This window comes from Trichosurus vulpecula, chromosome 2 (genome assembly GCF_011100635.1).
Source record: "Trichosurus vulpecula isolate mTriVul1 chromosome 2, mTriVul1.pri, whole genome shotgun sequence".
In the NCBI taxonomy this organism is placed as follows: Eukaryota; Metazoa; Chordata; class Mammalia; order Diprotodontia; family Phalangeridae; genus Trichosurus; species Trichosurus vulpecula.
Window position 1 is genome coordinate 399,695,545 of NC_050574.1, and position 27,786 is coordinate 399,723,330.

Consider the following 27,786-nt stretch of genomic DNA (forward strand, 5'->3'; position numbering starts at 1 on the left):
ATAAGTAATCAGAATTTCCAGGAGGATCGGGTCCTACTACTATTACTTAGTTCTCCCGTAGTTCTTAAAAGCGTAAAAAGTGGACCTGGGTCCTCTTGGACCTGGACTGATGGTACCCAATTGCCTTCTCAGGTGATTCAATCAGAGCTGATGAGACAGATCATTCATATTTGATGAGTGTGTTGTTTTTCATTCTGTTTTTTTTGGTGGGGGGGCTTGGGGGTGTCTACAATAAAAGATCTCTAAGTCTCATATAGAGCTTAATGCTTTATGTGCACACCAAAGAATAAGCACAAACAATGAATACCAATGCAGTCAATGACTAAATATAATTTACTGCATTCATTTCCAATTAGCCAACAAACATTCATTTTGAGTTCCCGATCTGTGAAAAGCACTGGCCTGTTATTTCAGATGTGGCCCCTGCTTCCAAATTTCAGTAGGGGAAATCAGACATGTATAGAAATAAATAGACTACAAATGTAATGTAAAAATACAATAGGAGACGTAGTATTGCTACATTAGTTAAGAATGGGAAAAAGGAGGAGCTGGAAATGACCATTCCTTGCAGAAGGAACACCATAACAAAAGTACAGATGCAGCACTTTAAAATCTGCAAAGCACTTAACAAACATTATTTCATTTGATCCTCACAAGCTCCCTGGGAAGTAAGGGCTATTACTATCTCCATTTTACAGCTGAGGAAACTGAGGCAGACAGAGATTAAAGCTACTTACCAAGGGTTCCACAGCTGGATTTGAACTCAGGTATTATTCTTGGCTCCAAGTCCAGCTCTTTACAGACCATGCCACGTAACTTCCCATTATATGGTTCAATTTGGCTAGCAAATAGGGTTCATGAAGAATACCAAAACATAGATGGGAAAACTAGACTGAATTCAGATTATGTAGCTCAAAGGATCAGGTACTATATCAGGTCAGCCCTCCCTCACTTAAATCCAGTTCACTTGCACCATCATGGCGTCACCATCCTGATGTCTTGGTTGTCTTCCAGAAAGTAGGACCACCACCACCACCAACAACAACAACCACCTTTATCAGATAAAGGAATACTAGGCAACAAAGTGGGTGGGAAGTAGGATGCTAATCCTAGCTGTGCTTTAGAGAGATTTATCTAGCTGTAGCCCATAGAAGGAGTTGCTGAGGGAAGAGAGTAAAGACAAAGAGACAAATTCAAATTTACTGAATTGATTGTATACAGATATTTATCAAAAGCTAAGTTTGCCTGTAGCTTTATTCTTTCCTCCAGTTTAGAAGTCAATAGTTGTCTACCTGTCACTCTAAGACACAGTACTCCTATCCTAGAGGGAAGTGTGACATACACAAAACATGCCCTCTCTGGAGCCCTGGGCCATTCTTGCAGCCTCCTCTGAGCACTCCCACTGCATTTATGGATTTCTCCCTTTCCTTCCCATCCTTCACTGCATTACAACACCTATTCTCTCAAGGTCACGTGTTAAATTAATTCACAGTTAGTGACTCATAAGAATGCAATGTTACTATGCCTAAGGGTATTTTCCTTGGAAAAGGAATGCTTTAGACCAAGATTGCAGGATGTATGAGCAGATCTAGAAGTTTTATCTGCTAGATGTCTGAACTAACTGATTATGCCACATACCTTTATCAAGATTTGCCAAAATTTCCAGGGAGCAGGTCACAGTGACCCCTTCCACTCTATTTGGAGAGTTTATTTTCAGCATTACCCAGTACCTTACAAATCCCATTCTATATAGACTTGATGGATGATTTTGTTGATACAGGAACTCCTGGGTAAGAGACCACCTTCTACCAATATAAGCTGGCATCTTCTCTGCAACTGACAACCTTGGGGAGGTTAAATTACTTGCTCATGGTCACAGCTAGACTATATCAGTGGTGAAAATTGAACTTCCTGGTTTCAAAACTGGCTATCTATCCACCAATGCTCAATGTGTAATGGTCCAGTCTCTATACCTAGTAACACATTATAGAGAGTTTAAACCCTCCTCTACAGACATGAACTAGAGACACTAAACATTCAAAAAAGCTCTTCTAGGTGAAAAAGGCTGCTTTTCTCATAAAATAATTCATCCAAGCCAGAGGACTGGTGGAGCTAAAAGCAAAGAACAAAGTGCTACTCCATCCTCTGTGCTGCCTTCCGAACTCCATGTCCTCTCCTGGATGCACCTGGCTAGGTGTTGAGACAATCAGTCCGTTGCTGGCTGACTCTGTGAGACTTCAAGTCTAGTGATTAAACTCAACGTGATCTGATGAAAAGTAAAAGCTACTAGAGTACCTGATATTGATCAAATATTAAAATAGTGACTTCACTGCTTTCTTAAGTGAGAGTAATCCTTATAAATTATGAAGTATTTACACATCAAGGGAATCTTGCCCTGAAGTTGGTTCTCTGCTTCCTGCCAGGATGGACTTTAAATCTTGCATTTTGCAGGGAACTAAAGTTCACACAGGTTTTCAGCAGCCAAACACAAAATCTGAGATGCTTAGACAAGTTCCTCAGTTACTTAGCTGTTCAGTTTGTAGCATATTTTTTTCCTAACAAATCGAAATAGTTATTTCAACATACTTAGGGCTTTGCCTTTTCAGAAAGCTAAAGGTTATCAGCAATGACTCTTTGCCTTCATATGAGTCACATTTTTAAAGTAAGCAACTTGCTTTCAGTAAACTAGATTTTAGATTGTCAAATATTTTTGTGATTGCTGTTTTAGTTCAGACCTGCAATTTCATTGGTATAAAGAACTCCACACTGAGTCCCCTATGCCTGGAATGTTCTCCCTCTGCTCTAACTACTGACCTCCCTGGCTTCCTTTAAATCCCAACTAAAATTCCACTTCCTATGGGAAACCTTCCCAACTTCTCTTAATTCCAGTGTCATCCCTCTGTTAATTATTTCCTATTTATTTTATTTATAGCATGCTTTGTCTCTGTTTGCATTTGATTACAAGTTCCTTAAAAGTAGGGGCTGCCTTTTGCCTCTTTTTGTATCCCCAGCACTTGTATCCCACAGTGGCTGGCACACAGTAGGAGCTTAATAAATGTTTATTGATTAACTGATTGGTTGTTCCGCAACTGTCAGTCTTGGAGAGGTACTTGGAAGGATAAATTACTTGCCTAGGAGCACAAAGTCAATGTGTATGTGCCAGACACAGGACTTGAACCCAAGCCTACCTAACTCCAAGTCTACCAATCAATCAACAAGTATTACTATGTACCAAGCACTGTACAAGGCACTGGGGGTACAAGTGCAAAGAATTAAACAATCCTCACTCTGACATGATTTACATTCTAATCCACTTTACCAAGCCACTTCGCAAATGAAAAAAAAAATAGGGATTAAAAAAGCATTAGTCACTGGTATTCTAACAAGGGTTTTCCTAAGCAACAAAACAAAACAAGATTTTAAAAAGTCCTACAATAACTTCTTAAAGATGGAATTTTACACTCAAAATTATTATCAGGCCCAACTGTCAAATATCATTCAATAAAAGGAATCCTAATTACATATTTCAAATTCAAGAATAACTATATGTCTCTCCACGGATACTTTACATCTTTTGATTGATACTTGAGACAACATAAAATTGATATATGTCTTCTGAGAATCCTACCTTACGAATCTTATAATAAGACTATTAGAAATCCTGGGATTTCATACCATGGATTGACAGAGGCATGAGACCCAGGCCTCAAAGTTTTCCAGATTTAAGTCCTTCTCATAGTCTATTTCTCTCACTTTGTCCCCAAATTCCATGAAAACGTTTTCAGCTTCAGGTAAAGGAGTTCTAAATCAGGGAAGCCTTTTTGGTAAAGCAGGTTTCCTTTGTAAACTGTAGGGCCATTGACTAGTCATCCCCCAAACTGACAATAATCCAGTGAGGCAGCCAGATGATGCAATGGCATAGACCACTGGGTCTGAAGTCAGGAAGATCCGAGTTCAAATTCTGCCTCAGACATTTAAAAACCACAAATCACTTAAACCTCTGTTTGTCTCAGTTTTCTCAACTGTAAAATGTGGATAATAACTTCACCTTCCTCATAGAGTTGTGAAAATCAAACGAAATATTTGTAAATCTCAGTACAGTGCCTATAATATAGTAGGTGCAATATAAATGGTTAATCCTTCCCCTCCCCCAACAGTACTAAGGACTTGAGGGTGAAGGAGAAGAGAGAGATGTAACTAAAGTTACTACCACATTAAGAAGCCAGGGATGACTACATTTGCACAGTGGAATATAGTTTGTTCAGAACAGAAGATATGACCTTCAAGATTCCTTCCAACTCTGAGATTCTGTGCTTCAATAGCGGAGAGTGGGGAGAAAGGGGGCAGGAGGTGTATATAAATGAACTGTGTTTCAACAGAATGGAAAACCACTAAGCAAGTTACTGTACACAAAATACTTAAAGATCATATGATAAATTTTCTTTAGAATGTTATTTTTTTCTCAAAGTATTAGTCCCTAAATATTACAAAGGATCTCATGGTAGGTTTCATAGCCTTAAAGTAGATTTCAAAGTTGGTTTATGTCACCATACTCTACTGTCCAAGATTTACTGGGTTTCCCAGAATAGAGACCAATTGAGTTAATAATGGTATGCTTCTGTTTTTTCCCCACATTCTGATCAAGGATTTTATTGTCAGTTAACACCCATCTCAACCCACAAATAAACATTCAAAGTTTGTTCTTATTCATCCACTTCTCTTGTCCTCTCCCCTCAATGGCTTAAGAAAAATGTGAAGTCATTTCATTCCATTAAAAAGAACAGTTACTATACTATATATGTGTACCTTTGGAGGTCAAAGTTTCTTCCTTTATTTTTCTTACAGCTTCTTGGCCACCTCTCTCATCATTTCCAGCTTAAAAAAAAAAAAGATACAAATTAGTAGGGAACCCATCACCAAACTGTTAAATATGTTAATTACCTCAAATTATTTTCATAACAAAAATGCAAACTGTACATAAAGTATATGGCCCCACCAGATCACACCAAACATCTCTCACTCTCTGGTCTTGTATTGGTAATTAGGATGAGACTTTTTTTTTTTTTACTGTTTTCTCTTTTGGAACATTGTGATCAAGTGCCTTTGATGAATCTGGCCTTTGTTTCTTTGATGATCTACTTACATCAAGGGAAAGCCTAGTTCATACAGGTTTGAGTCACATGGTTGTGATGCCCTTGGACCCTGAACAGGGTATATAAACTCAGAGGTTAGCATTTTGCTTTGGGGCTCTCACATCTCTGGAAAAGTGTTTTGTGATTTGACCAGACGAGACTCTGAGTAGCAGTTGTTAAGGAGCTCCCTGGCTTTGGAAACCCAATTATATATTGTTATGGGCAGATAGAAGCCTGTCTACTGATTTGTGTTTGTTTTGTTTATATAATGTATGCTTGTAATTTCTGTTTGTATTTTCTCTGAAGTTCAGGGTGCTGGCTTTTTCCCCTGAGCTAAGTGAATGATATATGCATGTTAAATTAAAGTGAGATTGTTAACCCCTTAAAGTTGCTTTCCTTAGAAAAGCAGATCAAAGAACCTATGTTGGCAGCCCTTCCGTGTGCCGATGTTACTGGTCTTACACAGCCACAGTAGCTGCTAGCAACATTGTTGTTGCAGGTCTGGCTCATCCACCCAAATCTATAATCATAAAAGTAAATGAGGACAGGGGAAAGTGTTCCAAGAAGGGAGCTTAGCTATGGTGGACACTCTGCTAAAAATCACTCTGACAGCCCCAGCTATTACTTTGGTAGGGGAGAAATTACAAGTCTATATACACAACTGTAGTACAAGAGCTCCTACCAATGTACCACCCATTTACATAAATCAATTACAGCGATATCATTAACTCCTAAATATCAAATATTTTCTAAATGAGAATGCAAAAATAATAGTCATTATAACAGAAATGCACAGAGTACACATGAGGTAAGAACACAAAAAAATTTAAGTGAAACCAAGCAGTATGACACATAAGGAGGTAAATAATGCACATGCCCAAGGGAACTCATAGTAAGCCTGGATGTCTATCCTCTTTTTTAAAGAAGAGCCTGAAACAAAAGATCCCTGTACCTCTTTTGAATCTCTACCCTCTACTGATAGACAATAGTCTTCTACTGCTCTTGGTATTTCCTACTATTCTTGGCATTACACCCTTTTTGTAATCCTACAATATGTAGAGCTATTCAAATATTGCTCTCTACAGTTTCAAAAGGGTTTTCCCCTTCTCTGGCCATAAAAGGCTGTAAAAGCAAGATAGGATTGTCTTTGAGGGGTTTCTCTCTATCAGCCTGTAGATGGCACTAGAGAGCAAGGAAGCTTTTCCCACAGGAAGATCTTCACCTAGAGCAAAGAATTCTGTTTTCTTCCAATCAGCTCCATCAAACATCAGAAGCATCCTCCAAGCAGATCAGTTCCCCAAATTAACAGCACAAATTTTCCTCAGCTGGTGTCAGCTTCTATTAGCCTTTCAGATGCTTGGCTTTTCAGTCCTATTGGCTTCATTTTTTGTGTTCTGATTTCTGATGTCTCTGCTTCTGTTTCTTAGTGATTTTTCTGATCTCTCTTCTATACCTGGCTTCTTTGCTCTCTAATTACTGATGTTTTGATCTGGCTTCTGTGTCTCAAATCAGAGTCCCCTGATGTGTAGTGAGCCATTTCTAATTTCAACTGGGAAACTAAAAATCCATATTCTTGACATATGACACCAGTTTGGACTGGTGTCATATATGTCTCTAAATCATTCTTTGATTCAGAGTTTCCCAAAAATAAACTCCAGAGTACCAAAAATAGTCACATTCAAATTATCTACTAGGAAACAACATACTACAGACATCTCTACTATCAGTGACTAATTTTGCCTCTGAGTTGCTTTTTTCTCTTTTTAAAAAAACAATTCTACTTTATTTTAGGTAGTACTTTTATTGCATGGGCTGTTTTCTCTCAGGTCCTCATTATACCTTTTGCCTTGAGCAGCTTTTCTCTGAGATTCGCATACAAATGTCTGCTTAGACTGATGTCTGGCAAGTGTTTAGTAAATGTTCATTGACCTTTGGTGCTCCCTTTCAATGAAACAAAATGGCCACATAAGAAAGAGGCAGTATTTTGCAAGTTAAAAAAAATCTTGCGACCAACTTGTTATTTCATTGGGATTGGAAGATCATGGTGGAACTAGAAGAAGTACCTTTTCTCTACCAATGCAGAGAAGCACCTGCTCCATAACTCAGTCTTAAAGAGCTGCTGGGGGAGTTGCCTGGAACCTACCTAGGACACACAATCAGTATTTAGCAGAGACAACTGAACTCAAGTTTTCCTGAGCCAGCTCTATCTGTTACAGCATACTACCTCTCAATAAGGAAAATAACATCGTAGAACACAATCCTTGTTTTATCCTTTTGCTGTTTAATACATCAGAACACCTGTGTCCAATAAAAGTTGTCAATTTAAGTAGCAAATATTGACCAAGCAAATCCTAAAAAGAGTTCTTGCATTATTCAAAAATATATGTATATCTTCATTTGTTCATGGATAAAACAATTAGTACTATACTAAGGTAAAATCAGATATTTTCATATACACACAAATTAAAATTTTTTGTTCTGTCATTTTTCAACTATGTCTGACTGTAGAAAAAAGCATAGTAAGAAAATTTAGGACAATTTTTTTTCTCATGATTTGACATAAATGCTCAAAGCCCAAATATGTTTTCTGGATAGTAAAAACTCATCTCAGAATCTATAACTCCACTAACAGTGATCTTGTGAAAGCCTTATTAAAAACCTTACATCATAGTAAAATATAATAATAAATAATAAAAATATTTATTTCATAATCTCCAAGAAAAAACATAAGTTTTATACAAAAAAGACATCTTCTTTCTTTTCATGTGGTAACATGGATAAATGAAATCCTAAGAAAAGTTCCAACTCTCATTTTAGGTATAAGTTTAGATAGAATCTTGTGAGGATCAAGTGAGATAATATATGAAAAGCTCTTTGCAAACAAAGTTGTTAATGAAATTTTAAATGTAGCTCATTTATTAGAAATGATGCATTCCTGAAAAGTTGGAAGAAAGAGATCAAAGAAAGTGGAAAAGATCCTATATGTACAAAAACATTTATGGCCTTTTGCAAAAGCAAAGAATTATAAACTAAAGAGGGGTCCATTAGTTAGAGAATGGCTGAACAAACCTGGTATAGAAATGTGATGGAATATTATTATAGTATAAGATATGATGAAAGAGATAGTTTCAGAGAAACATGAGAAGACTTTCATAAATTGATGCAGAGTGAAACAAGCAGTCACAAAACCTGTGTACTATAACAACCACACTGAGAAAAATGAACAATTTTGAAAGAATTAAGAACTCTGATCAATAAAATGATCAATGGTGATTCTAGAGGACTGATGATAAAGGATGATACTCACCTCCTCACAAAAAGGTGATGGACTAAATATGTAGAATGGTACACACATTTTTGGCCATCAACTATATACGATTTCTTTTGTGTGAATATTCACATTTTATTAGAAGAGCTATTTGGTTTGTTGTTGTTTTTTTCTGTGTTAAAGGAGATAGAAGAAAGAAAATACTTAAAATAACTGAAATAATCAATTTTAAAAGTTGACCTTAAAATTAATTTCAGTTGATGGAACCATATTTTTCCATCAACAACAATAAAAAATTTTAGAAGCAGTCTCCTGGGGTTAGTTCTATCTGAAAGAATGAAAGAAAAGGGGATGGAGAAAGAAAGAGAAACAGAGACCAACAGAAAGTGTGTATGTGTATCTGAATAGGGTGTGTGTGTGTGTGTGTGTGTGTGAGATAGAGATACAGAGAGACAGACAGAGAGAGAGAGAGAGAGAGAGAGAGAGAGAGAGAGGAGAGACATCTTGACTGAGCAGTTCAGTTTCTTGCTTTTAAGCATAATATAGAATGTCTCTAACCTAATTATGTGCAGTATAAAAATAACTCACTTATCTGGCCTGGAAACCGAATTATCTAGAAAATAGCTCTGAACTTTGAGGTAAGCTAGATCATGCATTTTATTCTGCTGAACTGACCTGGAGACACACTCTGGACTGAATTATCTGAAATTAAGACGGGAAAAGAGTTCTGAAGTAGAAAGGGTGGGATTGGCTGCTAGATGATAAAAGACAGAAAACAACTAACATGTTGAGGGAGGAGTTAACAGACCACCAAAAACAAAATAAATAGTTCTACCTAAACAACCACTCCCCCTGCCCCCCATACACACATCTTCACACAGTAAGCTCCAGTAGTCATTATCCATGATGAATATTCACATTCGGCCTTAAAAAAAAAAGTAAATTATATAGTATATACTCCTTTTAAGAAGGTAGGCAAGTATATAATACAATTTAGGGAGATTTCTAGTAAAAAAAAAAAAGGTTTAGGTTAAAAAACGGTATTGAATTTATCTGGAAAATTCAGATATGTAGAATATTTCCTCCTCTAATAAGTGAATATTTACTTCTATTTCCTTTTAAATGCCTTAATTTCTGTGCTAAAAGCTTTTGAAAACATAAACCTGATAAGTGGAACAACCAGATCCCCAAAGAAGTAATTAATGAAATGATATCTACTTGCATGGTGGTTTCTAAGAGAGTACCCCAGGACTCAGTCCTTAGCCCTGTTCTGACCCATATTTTGATCATTTCTCTCATTTCTTACCCAGCTGCACTACTTTGGGACTTCTCTTAATTTTCCACCATGCCCCCAAGAAGTTCCTTACTGGGAAAAAAAGTCTTATCATCCTGCAATCATCCCGAAATCATCCCATCACCAAGATCTCACTGGGACGTCACCTAATCAACACTCTCAGTCCTTTTCATTGGTACAATGCACTCCAAAACCCACATTTAAGGAGGAAACCCAGGTCAGAACAGATCATTTCTCAGCTGGCTGCACTTTTGGGGGACTTCTGTCTTTTCCACATAATCCCACATTGGGTACTTTCCTTTTTCAGCTTACTTTTGCATGCTGTCTTGCCCCATTAGATTGTATCTACAATGCTCAAAACAAAGCGAGCACTTAATGTTTTATCCAGCTAGCTTGCTAAAGTCGGGGTTTGGGATAAAAGATTATTTATTTTATGGATGTATTTAATTTATAATGTTAATGGGAATTGTAGTTTGAAATGTCCAATAGAGAGTTGGTAATGTAGAACTGGAGATAAGTTCAAACAAATTCAAATCTGTAGTTTGAAATGTCCAATAAGGAGTTGGTGATATAGAACTGGAGATAAGGAAAGAAACTGGGACTGTTTACAGAACCTCAAGTTATCTGTATAGATATGAAAATTAAACCCATGGAACCTAATGAGGTCATCAAGTGAGACAGTACATAGAGTAAGAGAGACAAAAATAAATCCTTTGGACACACTATGGGTATGAAATGGATGATGAACCAGCAAAGAAGACTAAGAACAACTAGAAGAGAAGAGTAGAGTCATGAAAACCTTAAAAAGCAAGATGATCTAGGAGAAGATAATCAAGGATACCAGATGCTATGGAGGGAACAAGAAAAGTACACAGAATTCCTGGGGTCCCAGGCTCTTGACCTCCCACTCTTTCCTGTTGAGCTGAAGACTGTTGAACTGGACAGTTCAGCTTTCTAATTCATTTCCTTCAGTATTTAACAGACAGGAAAGTCACTATTTCTTTTTTTTTAATTTTTTAAAATTTAATATATTTAGTTTTCAGCATTGATTTTCACAAGAGTTTGAATTACAAATTTTCTCCCCATTTCTACCCTCCCCCACTCCAAGATGGTGTATATTCTGGTTGCCCTGTTCCCCAGTCAGCCCTCCCTTCTGTCACCCCACTCCCCTCCCATCCCCTTTTCCCTTCCTTTCTTGTAGGGCAAGATAAATTTCTATGCCCCATTGCCTGTGTATCTTATTTTCTAGTTGCATGCAAAAACTTTTTTTTCTTTGTTTTTCAACATCTGTTTTTAAAACTTTGAGTTCCATATTCTCTCCCCTCTTCCCTTCCCACTGACCCTCCCTAAGAAGTCAAGCAATTCAACATAGGCCACATGTGTATCATTATGTATAACCATTCCACAATACTCATGTTGTGAAAGACTAACTATATTTTGCTCCTTCCTAACCTATCCCCCCTTATTGAATTTTCTCCCTTGACCCTGTCCCTTTTCAAAAGTCTTTGTTTTTGATTACCTCCACCCCCATCTGCCCTCCCTTCTATCATCCCCCCTTTTTTTATCTTCTTCCTCCTTCTTTCCTGTGGGGTAAGATACCCAATTGAGTATGTATGGTATTCCCTCCTCAGGTCAAATCTGATGAAAGCAAGATTCACTCATTCCCCCTCACCTGCCTTCTCTTCTCTTCTAACAGAACTGCTTTTCCTTGCCACGTTTATGTGAGATAATTTACCCCATTCTATCTCTCCCTATCTCCCTCTCTCAATGTATTCCTCTTTCATTCCTTAATTTGATTTTATTTCTTTTAGATATCTTCCCTCCATCTTCAACTCACCCTGTGCCCACTCTCTCTCTCTCTATATATATATACACATACATATATACATACACACTCACATATACACATATATACATAAACATATATATATGCATATTCCCCTCAGCTACCCTTATACTGAGGTCTCATGAATCATACACGTCATCTTTCCATGTAGGAATGTAAACAAAACAGTTCAACTTTACTAAGTCCCTTGAAATTTCTTTTTCTTGTTCTTTGTCTTGATTACCTTTTCATGCTTCTCTTGATTCTTGTGTTTGAAAGTCAAATTTTCTATTCAGCTCTGGTCTTTTCACTGAGAAAGCTTGAAAGTCCTCTATTTTATTGAAAATCCATATTTTGCCTTGGAGCATGATACTCAGTTTTGTTGGGTAGGTGATTCTTGGTTTTAATCCTAGCTCCACTGACCTCCGGAATATCGTATTCCAAGCCCTTCAGTGTCTTAATGTAGAAGTTGCTAGATCTGGGGTTATTCTTATTATGTTTCCACAGTACTCAAATTGTTTCTTTCTGGCTGCTTGCAGTATTTTCTCCTTGATCTGGGAGCTCTGCAATTTGGCAACAATATTCCTAGGAGATTTCTTTTTGGGATTTATTTGAGGAGGCGATCTGTGGATTCTTTCAATTTCTATTTTGCCCTATGGCTCTAGAATATCAGGGCAGTTCTCCTTGATAATTTCTTGAAAGATGATATCTAGGCTCTTTTTTTGATCATGGCTTTCAGGTAGTCCAATAATTTTTAAATTATCTCTCCTGGATCTATTTTCCAGGTCAGTGGTTTTACCAATGAGATATTTCACATTGTCTTCCATTTTTTGATTCCTTTGGTTCTGTTTTATAATATCTTGATTTCTCATAAAGTCGCTAGCTTCCACTTGGTCCAATCTAATTTTTAAGGTAGTATTTTCTTCAGTGGTCTTTTGGACCTCCTTTTCCATTTGGCTAATTCTGCCTTTCAAGGCATTCTTCTCCTCATTGGCTTTTTGGAGTTCTTTTGCCACTTGAGTTAGTCTCTTTTTTAAGGTGTTGTTTACTTCAGTGTGTTTTTCAGTATTTTTTTGGGTTTCCTTTAGCAAGTCATTGACTTGTTTTTCATGGTTTTCTTGCATCCTTCTCATTTCTCTTCCCAATTTTTCCTCTACTTCTCTAACTTGCTTTTCCAAATCCTTTTTGGGCTCTTCCATGGCCTGAGACCAGTTCATGTTTTCCTTGGAGGCTTTTGTTGTAGGCTCTTTGACTTTGTTGACTTCTTCTGTCTGTATGTTTTGGTCCTCTTTGTCACCAAAAAAAGATTCCAAAGTCTGAGACTGAATCTGGGTGTGTTTTTGCTGCCTGGCCATGTTTCCAGCCAACTTACTTGACCCTTGAGTTTTTCAGCAAGGTATGACTCCTTGTAAAGAGTACTATGTTCCAAGCTTGGGGGGATGTGCCAGCTCTACCATACCAGCACTCCTCCTTCCCCAAGAACACCCAACCCAGACTGGACTTAGATCTTCAGCAGGCTCTTCACTCCTGCTCTGATCTGCCACTTAATTCCTCCCACCAGGTTGGCCTGGGGCTGGAAGCAACTGCAGCTGTAGTTCTGTAGCTGCCCCACCTCTGCTGCCCCCGGGGTGGTGGCTGAACTGTGAACTCCTTCTTTCACTCTGTCCCCAGCAGCTTTTCCCACTAACCTTCTCTGTTGCCTTTGGTGTTTGTGGGTTGAGAAGTCTGGTAACTGCTGCAGCTCACTGATTGAGGGCGATAGGGCACGCTCCGCCCAGCTCCTGGTCTGGTTGGTCCGCGCTGCCCATGCTGGGCTCTGCTCCGCTCCCAGCCCCGTGTGCAAAAGACCTCACCCAGCAACCATCCAGGCTGTCCTAGGCTGGAGCCCTGCTTCCCTCTGCTATTTTGTGGGTTCTACAGTTCTAGAATTGGTTCAGAGCCATTTTTATAGGTTTTTGGAGGGACTTGGTGGGGAGTTCATGCTAGTCCCTGCTTTCCAGCTGCCATCTTGGCTCCGTCCCCCCCAGGAAAGTCACTATTTCTGCTGTCTCTCTGTTTTATTTCCCTTCTGGATGATGGAGCAACAGAGAAAGTCCTGGCTCCTTTATTTTTTCTGTGCAAAACAATATATAGAAAACTGTTCTTCTAGGGGGCAACAGGGAAACCAACAGACTTATTCACTAATTTTTTGTTGTTTTTCTCTGAGTGGGATAGTGAAGACCTCTCATAAAATCTAAATCTCTGCTTCTTAGTAAGAAAAGTCAGTGACCATGGGAAGACAAGTTAGTGACCTTGGGATCCTCTAGGAATGAAAATAGGGACACAGGATGCTTACATCCACACATTTCCCTAAGGGCAAGGGGCCCAAAAGAAAGAAGAATAGATGCAAACATCTGGCTGGAAGGCCACATGTGAGAAATGTTCAGAAAAGACTAGCTAGATTTAAGAATGGTGGGAAGGTTAGGTTTGTCATCTGTCACAGATGTAAGAATGGTGGGAAGGTTAGGTTTGTCATCTGTTTGTCAAAGATAACCACATTTGTTTGTTCTTTATCCTGTCACTGGGGTAGATTTATTGAATTCCAGATTGTACCCTCAAGGCTTGCAATTTTGAGCTGAGAGGAAGGGGTTAGGGAGGGGGAAATTTGCATTAGGATCTATAAAATAAACTGTATTATCTGTGTTTAGTGCACTCTGACACTGAGAGAACTCTTGGTGTGAGTCGCCCTTTCCCACGGGATCGTAATAAAATTCCTTTCTACTTTCTACCTTGAGAAGCCTCTGAGTTTAATTTTGGGTAAAGTACTGTCCCATACATCTCTCTCTCTGGTAGCAGTTAGAAGGTCTGAGTGACTTTGGGCCTAGCATAGACCCAGATAAACGTAGGATAGGTATCCACTTCCATGCTCCTTTCAGAAATAATTCTCTATCTCATATTTTCAAGATTACTTTTAAGGGTTTTAATTTCTATAGTAATCATTTTTATAGATTTGTACATTTGTACTGAGTTAGGAATCTCTCTTTGATGTCTTTCATTATCCCCCTTAAATCTCTCCCTTTCTTCCCCCTCTCTGTCTCTGTCTTTCTGTCTGTCTCCCTCTTTCCCGCCTCCCCCCATCTTATGCACACAAAAACTTTGTGTTTCTTTATCAGATTCTAGCCTACTAGGCACTCTGCCACTGCTGACATTCTTCTGGGCTAAGAGGCATTATTTTCTGTTAAAATGAAAAGGGCCTGGAATGGGTGACCCCCTTGAGGAATTATCATTATGCACTAACTCCCTAGATGGCAATGGCAGGAAAACCATTCAAAATCCCAGCAGGAATGATACCTTGTGAAATAAGTTTTCATTAGAGGGAGTATAGGAAGAGAAAACCCTGTGTGGCACAGTGAGTATGCCATCCCAGTACCCCTGTTAAGCAGTTAGAAGATAACAGAAGGAGGGGAGAGGAAGGAGGCAGAAGAGGTAACAATCAGGTACATGGAAAGGAGTACAAGTGGACATGAGTCTGTCATGTAAGGTCAGGAGGTACCATCTACAATACTGCACAATTTTGCCCAAGGCCAGCTCCAAGCTTAGTTTTCCCCAAGGGCTAGTTACTCATAAGTTCACAGTAAGTTCAGCATTACGAGGACTCATCTGCTTTCTTCAGAACGCTATGGCACATTTAGTGTTCTACAGTAGGGAAGATTTAATGTACCCTCCTAATTTCCTAACTCATTCCTAGCTAATCTTTCCTTATTATAATGATAACAGTTAACAATAGTGATGGCAGCAATTCTCCACTTGCGCCTGCTCCAATGACTCATGATGGCCTGGAAGTGACCTCAAAAATTACTGCAGTTAAATGCAGGCTGAGGAAGGTCCTACCAAAATGGACAGACTGTGAGGACAGGTCTGAGGCCCTTTGAATAAGTGCCAAGAGGTTTATCATCTGAAGGTTAAACATAAAATAAACGAAAAGTTTTTTTGCGTGGGTTTTTGTTTGACGGATGAGGAGAGCACAATAATCCATAAATTTGTTGATTAAGGCATGGAAAAATTGGGATTGCCTCACCAGAAACAAGTCTCAGCTCCAACACCACCTATTCCAGGAGGCCCTTCCCAATCCCCTACAATTCCTAGTGCCTTCACCAGAGATTACCTTCCATCTACCCTGGACTATTTTTGCTTTAGTGTATAAAGTGCTGAACTTGAGTCAGGAAGACCTTAAGTCAAATAATACCTCATACACTTAGCTTAGACTTTGAGCAAGTGATTTAATTTCTCTTAGTCCCATTTCCCTCACCTGTAAAGTGAGGATAATAAAAGTATCTGCTTCACAGGATCAAACTTTGCTTCACAAACTCTAAAGGACTATATAAATGTTAGCTATTTTTTTTTTAAATTACATTCCTAGCACTTAACACACTATTAAGTGCTTAATAAATGATTGTTGACTAAAAGATCTTTGAAACCAGGGATCTTTTGAAGGTTTGAGGTAAGAAATAACTTTAAAAGTAATAGACATTAGATGTCATTTTATAAAACTTCACAAAGAGTTTTGGGATACACTATTGTCATCTAAGATTGATATTGGGGAGATTCAAATCCATTACATGCTAGTTCTAGAAATCTATTCAAGGATTCCATAGGATTCTCCTCTAATCAGAATTGAATTAGCCACTTTTAAAATCTTCTATTGAATGTCAAGATACTGCCAGATGGTATTGCAAACAATAAATACATTAGTATTAGCAAATTATATTCATCTCATAAAGAAACTGCTTACAAGGCTCAAAGGGCTAGGGCACTGCACCCACCTTTGGTCCACTAAGAGGCCCTTCTGTTGGACACCATTCACTTGGTTCACATCAGGTCTCAGACTGAGGCAGCCTCACATTGTAGAAAAATGACTATTCTTTTTCTCAGTCTTTTGCTTGCTATGTTCCTTCATCCTGGCATTACTTATATCTTAGGCTATGGCTCATTTGTAGGTTCTTCCCAAGAGGTTGCATAGGAAGGTATAAAATGAATAGTATGAATCATGTATGGAATAGATATATTTCCTACACGCACAAAAAGGAAAAAAAAAACTTAAAAAACTGACAAAACTTAAGTAATTTGTAACAAAACAATCATTACAATTGGCTGGGAGGGTGTCAAAAACATCAGAACATGAAACGGGTTTATGAAACTACCAATAAGGCGTTCCAGATTTCACCCTGGTTCTGCACTGTCTCCCATACAGCAAAGATAAGGCTGGCCAGGAATTGGGTTCATTCTTCTTCCAGTAGTTAATTTTTGTAAGAAGAAACTCCTCTGGCCTCTAATTAGCAACACCCGAAGGACTAAGGACCTCCAGACATGTCAGACTCACAAAGTAACCTTCAAGCCTGGGCATATCAATCTCCAGGCTGAAGTTCAGTCCCCTACTCAGGAATGGAAACACAAATCTGGAAAAGACAGTCAGGACCCAGTGGCATTCACCTAATCGAGTCCCCTTCTCTAGCTGACAGTTGGGAGTGGTTACCATTCTGCCAGAGTGGAAAAGGGCCAAGTTTCCTCCACCCCTCACTGGAGGTATCAGAGTTACCTGATGCCACCTGGAGGGAGGAAGAAAAAGTATGCTAAGGGTGGAGTCACTACCTTTTAAAAAGCTCATTGAGAGACCAGCCCTTCCTCCTTTATGGTCAATACTGCAGTTTTGACAGTCTCTCCTACTTCAGCCTTCAATGCAGTGAAGGTGCAAGAGACAACTCCCAGCTTGCAGCATCATCCTGAAGCACTAAGACTCCTCAGCACCTTGTGACGGAGGGAAGCATCCTGTGTTTTTCATTCCCAAAGCACCCAAGTACTGAGCCAACATACCTGGTCAGCTGGAAAAACACAGGTGAGCTCTGCGCTGCCCCGAGTTACATTCACATGTGGATTTTAACTCAATGCTACCGCTACAACACAAGAATGAGTATCTACATTGATAAAATCATGACTTCATTAACATATTTAATCACCAGTGCCACAAACCCACTCCAACTGCCTATAAGTCACTGTGAGAACCTCTTTTGAAATATTCCCATGATTTTGCAGGAATGACTTTAAACAAATAAGAGAATGGTCATCATAAAACTGAAAATGTCTTCAGCTTAAGTTTTTCTTTTTCCTCCCACATTGGAGATATCTGAAATTAATACAGCAAAGCAAATCTCCTTTGGGTGACGACTAAAGAGAATAAATAATTAAACCACATTCGTGAAGTTCAAAGTAGCATACATCAAGAAGACCAGTCAGTAAAAGTAATTTACACCTCAAGCTTTCTTAAAGAGATATATTATAACTTATTTGATTTTTACTTTCAGGGATATCTGGATTGGCAAGAGATGTAAGGGCTAATCTAAAAGGTCCTTTTTATCTCTAAGTGCTAAGCTTTTTAAAAAATTAAGAAATGTAAATTCACAACTCTTTTTCAAAAGTTGTGATAAGTTAATATAATAATAATAATAACAATAATAATAAAGCTAGCATCTATCTAACATTTACTATGTGCCGGACACTATTCTAAGTGCTTGACAATAATTATTTCATTTGATCCTTACAACAACCCTGGGGGGTAGGTGCTATTATCATCTCCATGTAAAGATGAGGAAACAGAGGCAAATAGTTAATTGACTTGCCCAGGCTCACACAGCTAGGAGGTATTTGAGGGTGGATATGAACTCAGGTCTTGACTGCAGGCCCAGTGTTCCATCCACTGTGCCACCTAACTGTATGAATTTTGTTTATTTTCTCATTGACTAAAGTATTTAACTCACAATGTGGTCACTTAATAGCTAAGTCTTTTTTTTTGTTTGTTTTGTAGGCACCGTTAAGGACTGTTAAAGGTTCCCTTGAACCTGTCTTCTTGAGTTGCCATATTTTCCAGAAACACTGGATCCAGAGCATACAGGAAGCCCTGAATGTGCCAAGGACGAAGAACAATGCTGCCACTCAGGAGCTGATATAATTTGTTGTTTGCATCCCAAACTGGATTCTTTGTATGTCCTTGGAAGGCAAGACAGGTGCCAGCCAGTTTTTGACAGGCTGGGAAATTGCTTGTGCAGCTGGGTCCCTTGCAGATAAACTGACCCTCCTATCTTCAGTGCCAAGGAAAAAGAATGCAGCTTTTGCCATCACCTTGCTCCTCCCCTTCAGGGTTTTGTTTTGTTTTTTTCTTTTGTCACTTTCCCACCTTTACTGAACCTTTCCCCTCCCATGTAATGTCTCTTTAGGAAGAGATTCTGGTATCTCCTCCTTGCTTTGTCTTGCTGTCATAAATACACAAACATCTACAAGGATTGTGAACTCTTTGCTCTGGCTTTGGGTTCCACCTGCACGTTCATTTCTCTTGAAATAAACCTAGTTTTCACATAAGTTTTGTGAAGCTGTGATCGCCTGTTGACAGCACATAGTAAGCACATAAATGCATGCATTAAGTATAGGACAAGTGGACCAACACACTCATGAGAAGCATTCCCATTGATCTGAGGGGCACATGTGGCCCATAACCTATGCACAACTATGTAAGCACTTACTATGTATAAACACAATGCTATGCACAAAGTAGAATAAAACATGGCATGTTTCTCTTTGTATACATACATAATAGTGCCTTGAATATAGCAGGCACTCACACAGAAGTACATGGATAGTGGGTCAGGTTGTACCCCTCAGGAAAGGGCCAGTGAAGATACCATATTCCTTAGCTAACATGTTTTTTGTATACTAACTTTTCCAGAGGCAAGAATATAATTCTTAAACATACTGAACAGCACAAATCTAGACTGTAGCAACTCTACAAAAGTAGAATTAATTTGTTTTTCTTCCTTCTTTTTCTTTCTTACCTTCTTTCTTTCCTTCTTTCTTTCCTTCTTTTTCTCTTCCTTCCTTCCTTCTTTTCTTTTTCTATTATTTTTGAGGTTGTTGCATGCCACCTGATATAGCATAAAGTGAGAACTACATTACATTTTCCTAGCTGCTAATGTGTTCTCACTTCACTGTACTGTCACTTCTATCCCACACTGATAAGAGATGGAAGGGCTAACTGAAAAGATCTTTTCCATCTCTAAAAGCTACAATTCTAGACATTTAGAAAGCACCATCTTAGGACCTGAATGAAAGAATACAAGTTCTGGCAGGGCATAGCTTGCTAGCTTTAAAAGGAAACGCTGGATAGTGGATGGGCCTTAAAGTTAAGAAGCACTAGATTTAAGTTCTTCCTGTGCCACTCACTATCTGGGGGATCACTGGTAACTCACTCCAACTCTCAATGCCCCAGGAAATCTCTGAGGCCATAAAATGTAGGGTGTGCCAAAAGTCTTAGTAGCTTTTTAAACTACTAAATGGCCCTAAGACTTTTGAAACAGTCTACAGAGGAGTTTCCACACTGGAATTTCTCATAATGATGAAATCACAGGTCTGAACAAAAACCTAGCCTACCAGAAATGCAATATTAGCTTACATAACTGGAGGATTTAGTAAATTATAAAGCACAAAAAGTCACAAAAAAATTTCACAAAGCAAATAAAAATACCAACGTATTTTAAAGCAATTTTACTTAGAATTTGTATTTTAGAGTCAGAAAGATTTCTCAGAACATGATGTCAACTGAATTCGAAATAGGTTATAGTCTTAATTCTTTTTTAAGGGGGAAGGGAGAAAAAAAGAAATTTACATGATTTTGTCATATATTTGAAAGGTACAGCAAATTGGGATTAGTAGATCTGCAATTTCATGTACAATCATCTTTTTTATTGTACTATGTTATGGAAATGTTTGTTTTAATCCATAAATTAAAAATAAAATTTAAAAAAATAATAAAATTTTTAAAATCCTATGAAAAAAGTCTTAATTATTTATAAAGTAATTCATAACGTATCAAATAGAAATACTATTGAAATAGCAGAATCCAGTTATATCTGAATTAATATATTTCTTAAATAGAAAGTCTTATGTAATTTTTCAAAAAGTGAAATTAAATTGTCACAGAGAATGAAAAACTGAACCCTTCAGAAAATGTTTAATTGGCCTCTCAAAGTCACCCTTATGCTGTAAATGTTCAATTATTTAATTGGATTGATTGAGTGTATAAAGCCTCAAACCCAAAGGAGACGTTAAATACGAAAATTAGAAACTCTTTCAAACAAAGGAAATAACTTGATGAGTCCTGCTTTCTCTTTACCCCCAAGAAGAGAAAAAAAAAAATTAGGGACAAGCAGACCTCCCAATAGTCAGAAAATCACTATTAGAAGGAAATGGTATTCTTCATAATGGAAGTGATTTTTAATGGATCCACTATCAGAAAGTCTGCAATAGGTCTATCTACTCATACTTAGTAATATTTCATCAGTTCCTAAGATGACCAGTCTTGAATTCAGAAAACTAATGATCAAATACATATCTATTTTCTCAGCAGAAAGATGGCTATAATAACAATGTTGCTAGAAGCTGCTGTGGAGGTGAAAGACCAACAACAAAAGCACACAGGATGGCTGCTAGCACAAGTTCTTTGATCTGCTTTTCTAAGGAAAGCAACTTTAAGGGGTTAACAATCTGACTTTAATTAAACAAACACATACCATTCACTTAGTTCAGTGGGAAAAGCCAGCACCCTGACCTTCAGAGCAAATACAAACAGAAATTACATGCATACATTATATAAACAGAGCAAAATAACACAAATCAGCAGACAGGTTTCCAGGGGTTTGTCCAAGCAATACATAAACAGTTACCAGAACATCTGGGTTTTTCAAAATCCAGGTGGCTCCCTGATGGCTCCCAGAGTCTCATCTGGCCAAATCACCAACACTGTTCCAATGAGTGTGTCCCAAAAAGCAAAATGCCAACCTCAGAGTTCATATACCATGTTCAGGAACCTAAGAGCTCAATATCTGCTTAGCAAAACGGGTGTGGGGCCTGAGGCCTGGGGCTTTCTTGTTTCTTGAGCAGGTCATCAAAGACTCTTGATTCAATCAAAGACTCCCAAAACAATCGAAATAAAGGCAAGACTCATCAAAGGTACCTGATTACCTCAGTACTGAGAAGCACTCAAACAAAAAATAGCAAATAAGTCCCACCCTGATTACCATTATAATGGCAAACAACAGATATAGAATAAGGGACTAATTGCCTGATGTGAAAAACATTTTAGTTTGCTTTATTTAATTATACTTTCTTTCAAAGACTGGGAGAAAGGTCTTTAAGAACTGATAGATGTAAAAAAAAACCAACAAAACATTAAAAAATAATAATAGTTTAGTAGTCTTCTCAACCCAAAAGCATTTTGGCTATTTAGTGTTCTTGTACAAAGATCAACACTTCCCTTCTCCCTACACTAACCTAATTTCTTCTTCTAAATAATATTTTTTCTTTTCAATTTTGGACTTCATAATAAGTCTAAGGTTTTTCAAAATATCAGCGAAAGAGCAAGATCTCTTCTGCATCACACTTATTGATTGAATAAGCTCCCCCAGGGCAGGGACTGTCTTTTGCCTCTTCTTATATCTCCAGTGCTTAACATGGTGCCTGGCACATAATGGATGCTTAATCAATGTTTATTGAATTGAGTTGATTGATTACAGATACTATGGTAGAGACAACTAAATAGCACAACAGAGGGCAGGATATGAAATTAGGAAGACATGAATTCAAATCCAGTCTCAGATAGCTGTGTGACTTTGGGCCATTTACTAACCTCTCTCAATCTCAGTTTCCTCACTTGTAAAATGGGGATAACAATACCTACTGGCCAAAATTGTTGTGAGGACAAAAGAAGACGATAGTTGTAAAGTGTTTTGCAAATCTTAAAATGCTACATAGCTACTTATTATTAATACTATTATTATGTTTATTGACTAAACACCTCTTACAAAAGCTCAAAGGAAGTTTCTCTGAAAAACATCTAGTCTAATTGAATCCTTTCACAATTGAAGAAACTGAGTCCCAAAGAGTCTGTGACTTTCCCAAAATAGAATTCTTCTTGAAGCCAAGGACTACATACTATTCATCTTGGCAGTGTTATAATACCTGCATATATACATATATGGTTCTCACTTTATGAAAGCAGACTGTTCCACAGACCTACAGCAATTTTTACACAATGAGAACTTGCCCCTACCCAGCCATTGGTCAAATATGAAAGGCATACACAAAATAATACCTTTACACAATGTACTAAGATGCAGACATATTAAGTGCCATACCACAATAATAAGAGAATCATAAAGTGAAAGGTAAAGTTAGTGACAAAGTAGGCACAGTACTGTACAGAAAAGTCAACATAGGTACGCGATATGCTGCTCCTTTCCCACCCATGGCATTTAGCCTTTATCACTGGCGATTGGTTGCCTGCACAACCTTTTATTATTATTTTTTGTATTTAATTTATTTAATATATTTAGTTTTCAGCATTGGTTTTCACAAGAGTTTGAATTACAAATTTTCTCCCCATTTCTACCCTCCCCCCCACTCCAAGATGGCATATATTCTGGTTGCCCCATTCCCCAGTCAGCCCTCCCATCTGTCACCCCACTCCCCTCCCATCCCCTTTTCCCTTCCTTTCTTGTAGGGCAAGATAAATTTCTACGCCCCATCTACACAACTTTTTTAATGAAGCTACTGAGAGATGTTTGGACATTGTTTCTCTTTTTTTTTCTTTGCATATCTGATGATAGCAAACAATATTATCCTCAACTAGTCTTTGACCTTTTAAAAATCTTGATGTATTTGTATCCATCTTTTCAATCCAAGAAAATAAATGCATTCAAATGACAAAATACTCCTGACAAGTGTTTCACTATGAACCTTCTGGGTTCAACCTCTGGTTCCAAAGCCTCCTTTTCTTCTTCTGCTGTCTCTGCAGCTAGCAGCTCAATCAGATCCTCTTTATCAGTTCTCCATAAGACTCAACTCTCCCACATCATTTTCATTCACTTCTAGCTCTAACTCCTGTATTAATTTTACAATCTTGTAACTTCTTTCATCTTTGTCAAATCCACACAAATCAGGAATGAACTGTGGGAATACTTTTTTTTTCCCCCAAACTCTCTTCTTAGATATTTCTGTTACATCTTACTACACCTTCCATAATTCTTTATAGAAAGTCAAATTTGCATAATGCAAATTTATGTAAAATGAGAACTGTCTACACTAAGTGTACAAGAAATTTCTACTGAATGAGTGAATGAATGAATGAATGAATGAATGAAGTGAAATACCAGGAAGTTTGGTTCCTGATTCTTGGTTTAGGTTTCTGGCTCCAAAAGGAGCTGGGACTGAATTAGGAATCCTGTTCTTTCCTTCCCCAACCTTCCTTGCCTCAGCTCCCTTTTTCTAATTCTCTTTCCATTCACTCAACCTCCTGCCCTCCTGGGCCATGGAGAAGTTCAGTCCCATCAGGGGAGGTGGTGAAGTGGAAGAGACATAAGGAACACTTAAAGAAGAAGGACTGACCGTTCCCCATGAGGTTAAGGAGGAATGTATATATCTTTCTCCAATCTCCCTCTGCATTTCTCCATAGCTTCACATATCAGCAAACTTTAAATGGGTAAGTTATAAGCCTGAAGGAAATATCCAGGAATTTCCATAGTCTAATTCCCATTCCATTCCCTTTCCTGACCACTGAACGGTCATGGATACAAGGGAAACAGCCAAGGGATAGAAAAAGAGTTAGGAAGTGGCTGTAGGCTAATAATCCCAGATTCCCATAAAAAGGAATGGAGAGGGAGAGGGGAGGGCTGATATATCACAAGGACACACCTATTCCTTGTGGGAACTCAAATCTAATCCACTGAACTCTTCAAATCAAGAGGAGAAAGAAGGACAAATTTATTTTATAATATTTCTCAATACCTCTCCTTTCCTCAACACTATTCCCATCAAAACTAGAATTTTCTAGAATTTTATCTACAATATTACAAGTCTATTCTGATGGAGTGAAAGTAAAGGGGTGGGTGAGGGAGAAGTAATGGCCTCAGTTCTCTTTCAGTAAGTATGAGAAGGAAGATGATAGACAAGTAGGGCAAAAAAAGAGAAAAAAAGAAACCTAACAAAGGAAAGTCCTGGACCTCCAGCTCTGTGAGGAAATTGTCTCCAAAGATTGTGGAAACACCAAAGCAGTTAGGAATAACAAACAAACAAACAAAATGATTAAACAACTCACAAAGTTGTAAACACTAATATAATTGAATACCAAAAGAGCTATGACAAACTTTAATGCAATTCACCTCACCTCCAATCACCAATGAGGAAAAGAAAACATAAGTGGTAATAAAAGTAAAAATACTTTAAAATAAAAGTATTCTTTGAAGAGAAAGGAAAAACATCGAAGCAGAGAAAGTAATGAGCTAAAGTTAGTGAAGCCTGATAAATATGCTTCATTAGACAGGCTCTATTCCACACATATGAAAGATGGGTCACAGGAGGCAGGAAATCATTTGAAGAAATTGCTGTATTTGAAAGGCAGGTAAAATATAGGAGGACCATGGAATAGGGAAATGAAAAATATTGCAATCATTTTTCAGAAAGGAAGGTTAAAGTAAATGCAAAAATGTTAAAACTCATGAGCTTAAGTTCAGCTCCCTAATGGAAAGGAAAGTGCTAGAACTGCTCTTAAGGAGCAGGAGCTGATCTAAGAATGAGCAAAGGGACATTTTGCCAGTGTCTTGAGAACATTACTGAAGGAAAAAGAAAACATTCCTTAATAAGATTTTCTTTCACAAATAAAAAAACTACTCATCAAGTACAGATAAAAATTAATAAGATAATGTCAGTAGGAAGCAGGTTGTTAAAATGCCATGAAGAATGCAAATTTAGGGCCACTCCCAAAATCTCATTTTCCCTTGGAGATTTAAATTTTTCTCAACTATGCTGAAACTCCAGTCTTCTGAAAATAAAAATTACAGAATATTAGAATTGGAAAAAACTTCAGAGATCATCTCATCTTACTCTATGTAGAAATATCCACTACAGCATGCCTTACAGGGATGTGGGAGGTCATCCAGTTCATACATGAAGCCTTCCAATCACAAGGAACTTACCACTTAGTAAATTAACTGAGTTCGGTATTGAACAGTGTTTTGTCCATTCCTGACTTCAGCAAAGTTGCCAGATGGTCATGCTTAAATACATGATGGTAACTTGAGCCTGCCTCAATAAACTTTTTCTCTTAGTGATATGATAACAAGAAGTCTCTGTCATTGTAGGGTTTCTTTAATATTGTTGTGACCCTTTTGGAATCAGTAAAGCCTATGGATCCTTCTCAGAATACTGCTTTTAAGTACATAAATTAAGATATAGAGGACTACAAAAGAAACTAATTATATTGAAGTATAATAATATATGTGTGTAGTTGTATATACGTATATATACATACACATTTTTGTACATATATATATATAAGTATATATACTTACATGCAAATATACAAACATAAAGTTTATAGACCCTAAATTAAGACTCCCTGTAGCACAATGACTAATTTGAAAAAACTTTAATTTCAGCTGTGGTGTCATCTCATTGGCAATAATATGTTATCTTTCCTTGTCAAAGAGAAGTAACTAAAAAAATTTAAATTTAAATTAAAAAAAAAGAGAGAGAAGCAACTAACTTGGAATAAGCTACTGAGATATGAAGTAGACAACAAATAGCCAGCCAAAAAAGGAAGAAGAAAGAAGTCTACTAGAAAACTCAACTTTGAATAAACAAGGCTTGGTAGTATGAAAATATTGTAGATGAATAGAAAATAAGAATGTGAGAAATGATGGGAGTGTGGCCTAATCCGAGCATCATAAACACTTGTTTTTACAGTGATTTTTGTAAATTGCATAGAAAAATACATAGAAAGAATACTTTTACTTCCCCAGTTAATGAATTTCTTTTGGGCCCTAACTTTGTTTTCTCCCTTTGGAGATCAATTCCTGATTCTACTTTGCTGGCTTTACATAAGCACATTCTGTAGTTTTGTTTGATTATGAATTATATGAATTATATTTCAAAGAACCAACCTGGTATATCTTAGAAACTAAAGAACTGATTTTTCCCCCAGCATACAAAATGCACATTCATCATCAAAATTATTACCTATTATGACGTGCGTGCCAAGTTTTGCCAAATGCTTTGCAGTAGAAAAGCCAATTCCAGAGAGCCCTCCAGTCACTATAGCAACGTTTCCATGTTGTGAAGAAAAAGCTGTATGGGAAAAAATACAGGTAGATCCTCATTAGAGTGCCATAAAATATTTTGGGGAATATAAACAAAATATAACCTTAAACTGGTAACTTTAAAAAAGCCTCTCTTTTTAACACCAATATTCTCCAGGAGATGCTGTACAATTGAATAATCTATAGAAATATGTCATATTCCCATAAGTCTTTAGAGACAGAGACAGAGAGACCCTCTTTCGCAGGACGGTATGGAGAGGAGATATTTGGACCTTTCCAAAGGTTGGAGGTCCCTGCAAAACCAGCATTAAAAGAAAAACAGAAACATAATGGCAACAGGAATAGATGCTCATTTTTACCTAGCCCACAGAGTTATGCCAAGGCCAACACTTCTGAGGTAAGTAAAGAGTATCCAAAGACTCTAGACTCTAAACTACAATACTGACTCATGAAGTTAACTGACAGAGTCCCTCTACCAGAATGTGTGCCTGCTCGTGTGTGTGTGTGTGTGTGTGTGTGTGTGTGTGTGTGTGTGTAGGACCGAATAAAGGCAGAAGAGGTAAAGATTCACTCATCTAAAGCCCAGGCCCAGTGTACATAATGTGAGCGCTGAGGACATGACTGAACAACTTTGCATGCTATTATGTGGAGACAGTGGCCAAGAAGAGTGCTCTTTCCTTCTCTTCTCCTTCATACATGTTTACAGGGAGGACTCAGTCATTTTTTATTGGGTGCAGTGATTAACCCTGCTTGATTTAATCTTTTATCGTTTAACTTGCCTTTTATTTCAAGTAAATGACTTTTTATGTCCCCTGATAACTCTACTAAAGAAAATATCTTTGGGGGCCTATGAGCTGTGGTTTTGAGTAGATGATGCCCCAAAGAATGCCATGAACCTAATGCCTTTTGAATGAGGGGAGTTAGCATTTGAGGTAGGTCTATGCTACAGCTGCAACTTAGTATATACCACCATCTCAGGAGAATCAAAACTTCAGATTACTCATACAGCATCACAAAAATACACAGTGAGTGTAAATAATGAACAAGCATTTATTAAGTGCCTTCTGTGTGCCAGGAACTACGGTAGGCACTGG

General features: G+C 37.7%; 1 protein-coding gene across 2 annotated transcripts in view; it reads right to left on the reverse strand.

The window, feature by feature from the left end:
* Nucleotides 1–27,786, reverse strand: part of DHRSX (dehydrogenase/reductase X-linked) — a 391,217-nt gene that overhangs the window by 290,944 nt on the left and 72,487 nt on the right. The window contains exons 2-3 of one of the 2 annotated variants that reach the window (XM_036743124.1): nucleotides 26,613–26,720; nucleotides 4,807–4,875 (exon numbers count right to left, since the gene is read on the reverse strand). In XM_036743124.1, the coding sequence (XP_036599019.1) occupies nucleotides 4,807–4,875; nucleotides 26,613–26,720 (177 nt within the window). The remainder of the gene's footprint in view (nucleotides 1–4,806; nucleotides 4,876–26,612; nucleotides 26,721–27,786) is intronic. The other variant, XM_036743123.1, reaches the window with a different exon arrangement.